Raw genomic sequence first — 9,201 nt, 5'->3', positions numbered from 1 at the left:
GACAGCTACAGACTGAGAGGAGATATTGCCAAAATTTTACAAGAATGTATAAGTAATCAACATTTACAAGAATAAGTAATCAACATTTATATCAAAGTATTATTATTATTTTTATTTATTTTTCCCCCTTCCTGTCGGCGCTATACACTCCTGTCCACGTGGCAGCGGTAATGCACTATGAGCTAGTTTGCAACCGCCAATAAAATCAAGAACAGAAGAAGAAGAAGAAGAAGAAGAAGAAGAAGAAGAAGAAGAAGAAGAAGAAAAGATGGCGATCTTCAGTGTGTATCTAGTCAATAAGGCTGGCGGACTCATTTACCAGTATGATAATTATGTGCCTCGGGCTGAAGTGGAGAAAACCTTCAGCTTTCCTCTTGATTTAGTATTAAAGATACACGATGAGAAAGTCGTTGTTTCATTCGGTCAGCGGGATGGCATTAGGGGTGCGGATATGTGTGCCGTCTGTCAAATCATCTAATGGTGTCAAAATACATTTATAGAATTTGTTTTTGTTAGTTATGTGATGTGCTTTTCTTGTATGCAGTGGGTCATGCGGTTCTGTCAATTAACGGGGTGGATGTAAATGGTAAATGCACTGCGGAAGGCAAGGACATACAAGAGTATCTGAAAGATCCCGCAAACTATCCGGTGTCCATCAGATTCGGCAGACCTCGACTCTCTTCCAATGAGAAACTCATGCTGGCGTCAATGTTTCACTCGTGAGTACATTTCCTTCAGAGTTGAGCCAAAAACCCCTTACAAAATGTACAGATATTTCGGATGATAATACCATGCTACCATGGTAATGGTGCCATATTCACATAACATGTTATTTGCACAGTACTTCATATACAACCATGGTGAATGTCCATAAAGCATAGCACTTTTTGTTAGTGCTTTCTCTTCTTAAAAGTTCAAGTTTTAAGACTCAAAAGAGATGAATCTAGAAAGCATAGGGATAGTTCACCCTAAAATGAAAATTCTCTCATCATTTACTCACCCTCATGCCATTCCAAATGTGTGTGACTTTATTTGATTTGCTGAACACAAACAAGGATGTTTAGAAGAATATCTCTGGTCTGTAGGTCCATACAATGCAAGTGAATGGTGGCCAGAACTTTGATGCTAAAAAAAACATAACGGCAGCATAAAAGTAATTAATATGACTCCAGTGGTTAAATCCATATCATTTGAGGTCATATAAGTGTGGGTGAGAAACAGATCAATATTTAACTCCTTTTTTTTACCATAAATTCTCCTCCCTGCCCAGTAGGTGGCGATATGCTTGAAGAATGTGAATTGCCAAAAACAAAAGAAGTGAAAGTGGAGATGGAAGGAAAAAAGGAATAAAATATGAATCTGTTTCTCACCCACACTTATCATATTGCTTCTGAATATATGGATTAAAACATGACATTGTATGGATTGCTTTTATGATGCCTTTATGTGCTCTTTGGACCTTCAAAGTTCTGGTCACCATTCACTTGCATTGTATGGACCAACAGAGCTGAGATATTCTTCTAAAAGTCTTTGTGTTCAGCAGAAGAAGGAAAGTCACATCTTGGATGGCATGAAGGGTGAGTAAATGATGAGAGAATTTTATTTTTTGGGTGAACTATCCTTTTAAGACTCAAAAGAGAGTAATCTATTGCGTATAGTGCAGATTATAATATTATATCATATACAATTACACAGCTCTCTGAAATACTTGAATCTGAATTAGTAAATTACACCATCCAGTGGGCGGATTTCTGAATAATGACTGCATATCCAGAGATAAAGTGATATCATCTTTCTTAATAGAATAATAAATTAAAGTAAGCTAATAAAATAATTGTAGGTGCAGCGGTTAGCACTGTCGCCTCACAGCAAGAAGGTCGTGGGTTCAAACCCTGGTTGCCCCGGCCTTTCTGTGTGGAGTTTGCATGTTCTCCCCGTGTCTGCGTGGGTTCTCTCCGGGTACTCCGGCTTCCTCCCACCATCCAAAAGACATGCAGGCTAGGTTAATTGGTGTCTCCAAAAATTGCCCTAGGTGTGGATGTGGATGTGGAGGTGAGTGTGAGTGTATGTCTGTCTATGTGTGGCCCTGCGATGGACTGGCGACCTGTCCAGGGTGTCCCCCGCCTTTCGCCCAATGTTAGCTGGGATAGGCTCCAGCCCCCCGCGACCCTGTACACAGGATAAGCGGTTGACGATGGATGGATGGATGGATGGATGGATGGATATATTTAATGCACATTTATTTATTTGTCAAGTAGTTGTGGGATAACGAGCAGTCAGATGGTAATTTTCGCAAAATGAACACCTACAGGTTCATCAGAACTCCGATGCCAACTTGAGATTGAGTTCAGTGTTTCTGGATGTTCCGCTGTCTCCTAATTCTCGCTTATTAACATAATTTATGTTAGATTAACAAAATCAGTATTTCATGTCCATTTATTTATTTGGTTGGTAGCCGTGTTGTATCACCCTAAAGGCTTTTAAGTGCATATAAGTCCACGCTTGACCTCTCAGGGTTTATTGTGCGAAAACGACAGGCTGACTGTACATCGTGCCTTACATGTAATATAATTCAAATAGTGCTGTCAGTCAATTACATTTTTTTAATCACATAATACTTCTTTTCCTGCCAAAATTCATTTATTTCCATCTTAGGAAAGAAGAAAAACCAATATGTAACAACATAATGCTTTAATAACATTTTCCAAACAAAGCCTTTCACAGTATAAAGATAGAAATGCACTAAAATAGCACCAATTGAAGTAGCATTAAAAGTTTCCCAAAGTCTAAGAGGGAGGTTTACTATTGAAAGAACTAGTTTACCCATTGGTTGCTGTAAAATAATCGGGTGTTTTGGGTGAGAATGGAGGAATCAGGAACGGTGAACTTCAACTCAAATGATATGTTTATTTACTAATCAGAACTCTCGCAAAACTCTCATACCACACAGGCTCAGCAGGTGTGTGCGCGGGTGTCTCTCCCCCTCTACTGGCATCTGGTTCGCTTTTAACTCCATCTCCACTCTCACTGCAATGATAAACGGCTGTTAGAGGCAATCATTGACCGGTGATGATCCTTTCCGTTCTCATGTACCTATCTCGTTCTCCAATCACAAGCCAGTGCTCGACCACGCCCCCAGTACCACAGTTGCATTTTCATTGTAGGGATCTGATTTCTTTTCAGCGTACCGGTTCTTTCGGACAGTTTGTTTCAATGAACCATTTCACCAGTTCTTTTACGTCTTCGCGTAATGATGCCATTAAGTTATAATATAAGGGTGTTTATTGTCATCATTGTTTCATTCAGTGATTACATCTTGGATAAGTTTCCTACATTAAAGTTTTGCACCTAAAGCACCCAATACATATACAGATGTACAAACGTGTTTGTTCTATGCGTCTAAAGCATATCAAGTGAATAAACTAGTCTTAAGCAACTCATCCTTTTTACAGAAACCATGACCCAGCTCATAACAACTTTAAATATAATCCACATGCACAATACTCAATTGTAAAATCCATTTACATCTCTCGACTGAAACATTTGGACCCCCTCATTCAAGTCCTTGGTTCACGCATGCTCATCAGCAGCTCACTCATCAGTTCTCAGTATGTTCGAAAGAGGCGATTCTTAGTTCAGTGTTCTGGTGACTTGAAAATTGCTGTGCTCTCAGCGACTCAATCTGTTGACTTGAGAATGGTCGCAACCGGAGCGTTTAGTCCGATTTGTGAACTAGTTGGAGTGGTTGATTACAATGAAGAGTTTGGAAAAGCTGACTACTTCCAGTTATTGGCTCATTTTGACTCTGTGTCAGTCATGTCTGAGAGACAGGTTAAGATAGAGTAACTTGTGTATCAGTGTTTTGAGACGCAAACTGTTTCAAGCGTTTCAGTCCAATTTGGTGAACTGTTTCAACTCGTTCACTGAAAAGAACTGGTTCAAAAGAACGATTTGTTCACAAACTGGACATCACTTTTTCATTGGAATGGGCATTAAATCTCTTAAACTGAAATCCTCCACAATATTTATCTGCCGGTAGACTGTGGCTATCCACTTTCCTACAGCAATTGTGAAGCTGCATTCACGATTCGCATCAGGGTTTCAGCGCCAGAGTGAAGCGCCACTTTGAACTCCACATGACGTTTGCAGACAAAAAAAAATCTCATTCTACATTTTGGTGATAGTTAAGACTTGACATGCTTCTGTGGTAATTAAAATGTGCCTTACATAGGCTGAAAATACTTGATTACTATCATAAATCCCATCTGGGCTTGTTTTGTACATCAAAGAGGTCCTTTCTCCATCATCACTCACAGGGAAGTGCTATTGTTTGTAGTCTGCGTCAGTGTAATTTTCTCCTTATGGACAGATTACAAAGGTTGCGCCCTCCCAACAAGTTTTAATGCTGTATTCATGGTAAATGTGTTAATTGTGATTAATAAAAATGTATGTGGTAAACTTTTTTAATGAATCGATTGCAACGGCTCTAAATATAATATAATGTAACATGATATAATATACAAATATATGGTCATTGTCAGAAGCATAGCAATCATTATAATGTGGGACTATGTGTCCCCCCCAGACCCTTAATCGTGAAAAATATGTATATAAAAAACTTTTCATAAAATGTGATTTCCCCTCACCCTCCCCCTACTTTTCCCAAGACTGTTTGCCATTGGATCACAGTTATCACCTGAGGTTGGCAGCTCTGGTATTGAAATGCTGGAGACAGATGTGTTTAAACTGCACTGCTTTCAGACACTCACAGGTAGGTCTTTTTTTCAAAAGGAAAAAATGGCACTTTAATATGGTGGCTGAACATAATCTAAGTGAATAGTGTATTTATTTTTTTTTTTTGCAGGTATAAAGTTCATTGTATTGGCAGACCCTCGGCAGTCCGGTATTGATGCTCTCTTAAGAAAGATTTATGAAATCTACTCAGACTTTGCACTGAAGAATCCTTTCTACTCTTTAGAGATGCCTATCAGGTGTGTAATGTTTTACTGTTGTTCAGTTTTCATGAGCTTCACATGTGCCCTGCTAAAGAAAACAGCTTAATCCAGCCTTAGCTGGTTTTTCAGTTTTTTAAGGCTGTCAATTTTAAATTTAGAAATTCGAACATTCTGTGAATTTAAGATAAAAATGCACATTCGATTGCTAAAATGAGCATTTGAATTTTGGATGTCTGCCCAGTGTCGTTTCTGACCATTTTGTCACCAAAGACGAGATTGGGTGGTGGCGGTGTATTAGCGACTTTTACGACAATCTCTTTATTGGCGCTCCCGTTTACTGGTTTTACTCTGGTTTGTCTCTGTGTATTTTAGCAATCTTAAAATTTTTGCGTTAGCATCTGTAGACATGGCTAAATTTATTTTCCAGTGTACACGTCTACCATGGTTGTTCATATTCCCCCTGGCTGAACAGCTAGTTCAAGTAACCACACCCCAAACTCATGCTATAGGTTGAGCTAGAAAGGGAATGATGGAGTGAGCAGGCCGCTCAAAATATAAACATCAATGTTAATTTATGTCTGGTAGGGCTGAAATGATTATTCGACATTATCGACAAAGTCAATAATAAAAAATTGTCAACAAAAATTTTTGTTGTCAAATAATAATTTGATCTAATTTAATGTAACATGAGATCACTTTAAACTTTTAATGATGAGAGCGGCACCACAGCTCACAGTAAAGATTCACTCCAAACTTTCCAAACAGCTTCAGGTGATGTAGGGAATTATAATGCAAAAATATGTAAGTAAATACAGAAGCACTCTTGTTGTGGGATAAGTGGAGCTGGAGCTGCCCCTCCGCTGAAGCAAAACTTGCATGTCGAGTGTCTTTAAAGGAAACACCCCAACATTATATCTTAAATGCAGTTATATTTAATGCGTTGGAGCTTTATTAAAGTTCAAATAATATGGAAGCAGGTCATGTAAAAAAAACTACAAACTCCAAAACTGGCATTTTTCTGTGTGGTCAGCGCCGCCTCTAAGATGCGTGGATGTCCCGATCTAAGGGGAGAGACTGAAACGGCATGCGGCTGATGCACGCTCTGTTGCGGGACGCTCGTCCCTCGAGTGCGCACACTTAATGCAGCTGGATTATAACGTGATGGCTCGTGACTTATTGAATCATAATATATGTCACTGTTGTTTTCTTATCGTGAAGAAAATTGGTAATACGCAGCTTTATTAATAAGAGAGAATTTGTTATTTAGTGAGTTAAAGACGGATGGAAGATAAAAGGTGGGAGAGGGTAGTCTTCGCCCCATTATACACTGCAACAAAATATGTTTTTGAGTTGTTTTTATTTTGGCTTGTTTTCCAATATAAATATCTAAAACTCCTTTATAACAATGTAAAAAATTTTAGCAGCTATACTGCAGAAGAAAAAATTGGTATCGGAGAATGTTGAATATAATATTAAAAATACAAATATTTATAAATATCTACAAATCCTTTTAAAAAAGATGCATTCACCTGAGAAGCTGCATATAAGATATTTAGAGAATAGATCTTGCATATAAGTATATTTAGTCTTTACTGCACTCGCAGAAATATAACCAAGTGAAAAATATACACTTCTATACAAAATATACTTACTGTATATTTAAGAGACATTCTCTTAAAGCAAGTCTAAATATCATATTAAAATAGAAAACAAGACAAAAACACTTTATAACAGTAAGATTGTTTGTAGTGAATTTCTTTACTGAATTAAACTTAATAAAAATTATTTTTTCCCTTTAATGTCATTTAGAGGTATTTTTAAAAGATGATTTTGTCCTCTATTGTTAGTTAGCATGTTTAATACAACCTTTTACATCGGGACACAAGCAGAATATTAGGTTAATAGCTAATGATTAATTGTTACAATAATCGTTAGATTAAGCGATTATCAAAGTAATCGTTAGTGGCAGCCCTAATGCCTGGGAGACCCGATGCTTACTTTTGGGGGAGTAAACCCACAAATGGCTTGCTTATAATTGTCAAACTGGGATAGTAAAACGTATTTTGACATAAAAAATGTGCGTACTGTACTTCGCCTTTAAATTGACAGAGCATTAAAAAAATGCGTCGTTACTGCCTGAGAAACCGCAAGAAACTACACAATGTTCAAAGATGTCCGTCTAGATCATTCTAACATAAAAAAGACAAAAGCATTCGGAGTGAATGGCCCCCAGAAGTGGAGGTCTTTGGCGGTTATATCTTGACAGTGCTTTATTCTATTATCAGTATCTCACTGTAAAAGCATGAGGTACGTATACAGCTGAAAATGTTTCCGCTGGTATTATGCTTGAGTCCTTGTACTATGGCACTGATATAGGCTAATATATATTAAGTTAACATAAGCAAGTAATACATAAGCAATTGTATTAAACATGCTAAATACTAAGTTAACATAAAACTGTCTATTGAAGCATTTCTTGACTTGTTTGACTTTTATTTGAGAATATGAACTGGGTAAATCTTTTGACTGTCATTTTATGCACATTTGTTAACAGCCAGATATGTTCTTTGCAATTAACAATTGCTACAACACGATGCTGTTTGGTTTATATTGATTTGTTGCACCTTCTTGTGATCGTAGGACACAATGTTGAACTAAAAGTCTTTCTTGTGTCTTGCAAGGGATTTATTGGGGGGGGGTGGGGTAGATTTGTGATGCCACCCATCAGCGAGGTGTTTTGTATAACAAAAATTGTACTGGATTTCTTTCAGATGTGAGCTTTTTGACCAAAATCTGAAGAGTGCCCTGGAAATAGCAGAGAAAGCTGGTGCATTTGGACCAGGCTCCTGAACTGAACATATATGTTTTTTCATCTATCTGATGGGATTTCTAGAATTTCTGTTATCAACCTTGTCCTGAAAAAAATGGTTGAATTGCTGGCATTAGCATAATGCTTACTGTTAAGATTTAAAGAAAGAGAAACAACACTTTTCATTAAGGTCAAAGAAGTGAATAGAGTTTAAATCCACAATGACTTTTACATTAATTCACTTTCTTTTCAAGTATGATAAATCCCAAATTTGCAGTGAGAAAAAAGATTTGATGAACCTGTTGTAAATAATGTATATGGACACAGTTTAAGTTGTTTATAATGAAAACTGTAAATGAGCTCTTATGCAGAATGTCTAAATGATCAACTCTTGAGTTTGGCTACATAATGTATTGTTCATAAAAATTTAATGTTTCCTGGCATCTATCCAAATGTTATAAATATGGAATTTGTTTTCGTTAAGTGGAATATGATGATGTGGTATGGAGTTTTGAAGTATACTGTACCACATGGCCAAGTCTAAAATTTAGATTTTTCTGACATCCTCTTCCCAGTCCATGAAAAGACAACCCCTTGCCCACCCTTAAGTTCAAAATGGCGCCCCAAAAATCGCATATTGGCACCATGTCAAATGTAAAAGTAGCTAAAAATTCAAATAAAGCTCAAACAGTGCAATCATATAATGCACATGCAAAGAAGTTCAGCATAATGTGAGTCTTACAAAATAAAATAAAATGTATATAAACTCATTTAAATGTACTATTAAACAGTCATGTGATATAACACAATGTTACGTATTGCATCATAGACTTTTATGAATTTGTAATGCCACACAGATACAGAGGTAGGACTTGTTAAAGATCTGAAAGTGATCAGTTGGGCAGTTTGTTAATAAGTTTGAGGAAATGGGGTTCCCATACATTAATAAACAGTAAATTGTACCATTTTGCAATGTAAGTCTATAGAGATCAGAACAGTTATAAAAACTGCCATCCATTTGAAAGATGAATACAGAATAAATAACAAAATTTGCTTATGAAAGCAATGTCCACAACATGGTATCCTATTTTGCACATTGGTAAATATAAAATGGAAAGTCTTAAAAGTGGATTTTCAGATATCTATAAAAAGATATCAAGTGAAACTGGTATTGCACATATTTAATTTCGTCACCTTCCTGAAATTATGTCCCAAGTGTCAACCAAATATTAAATATATGATATTTATTAATAATTTCACTCAAAAAGGTTATGACAATAGATGACTATTGACATACTAATAACAATGTGTGTCAATTATGTAACATAAGATGAATGAATTTTTGAACATGCCTTTGTGACTTAAGAAATTTTAAACCTTCAACTTTGTCAACAATAAAGCATAAAGATGAGGTGTCATAAAGTAAACCTCATCACT

General features: G+C 36.6%; 1 protein-coding gene across 1 annotated transcript; it reads left to right on the top strand.

Moving 5' to 3' along the window:
- Positions 1-244: 244 nt before the first annotated feature.
- On the top strand, positions 245-7,875 carry LOC127629937 (trafficking protein particle complex subunit 4-like). The gene is made up of 5 exons (XM_052107255.1): positions 245-443; positions 545-719; positions 4,668-4,771; positions 4,865-4,991; positions 7,727-7,875. The coding sequence occupies exons 1-5, from the start codon at positions 269-271 to the stop codon at positions 7,803-7,805; spliced, it is 660 nt and encodes a 219-aa protein (XP_051963215.1). The 5' UTR covers positions 245-268; the 3' UTR covers positions 7,806-7,875.
- The last annotated feature ends 1,326 nt before the right edge of the window (positions 7,876-9,201 follow it).

The sequence above is a fragment of the Xyrauchen texanus genome, chromosome 36 (assembly GCF_025860055.1).
Source record: "Xyrauchen texanus isolate HMW12.3.18 chromosome 36, RBS_HiC_50CHRs, whole genome shotgun sequence".
Lineage (NCBI taxonomy): Eukaryota > Metazoa > Chordata > Actinopteri > Cypriniformes > Catostomidae > Xyrauchen > Xyrauchen texanus.
The sequence above is the reverse complement of the archived record's forward strand: the minus strand, read 5'-3'. Positions and strand labels throughout refer to the sequence as shown.

Excerpts from the sequence above, each read along its gene's own strand:
- LOC127629937 (XM_052107255.1), top strand. The coding sequence starts at position 269 with ATGGCGATCTTCAGTGTGTATCTAGTCAATAAGGCTGGCGGACTCATT. Across the intron at positions 720-4,667 it reads CTGGCGTCAATGTTTCACTC|ACTGTTTGCCATTGGATCAC; the intron begins GTGAGTACATTT and ends ACTTTTCCCAAG. Across the intron at positions 4,992-7,726 it reads TCTTTAGAGATGCCTATCAG|ATGTGAGCTTTTTGACCAAA; the intron begins GTGTGTAATGTT and ends GATTTCTTTCAG.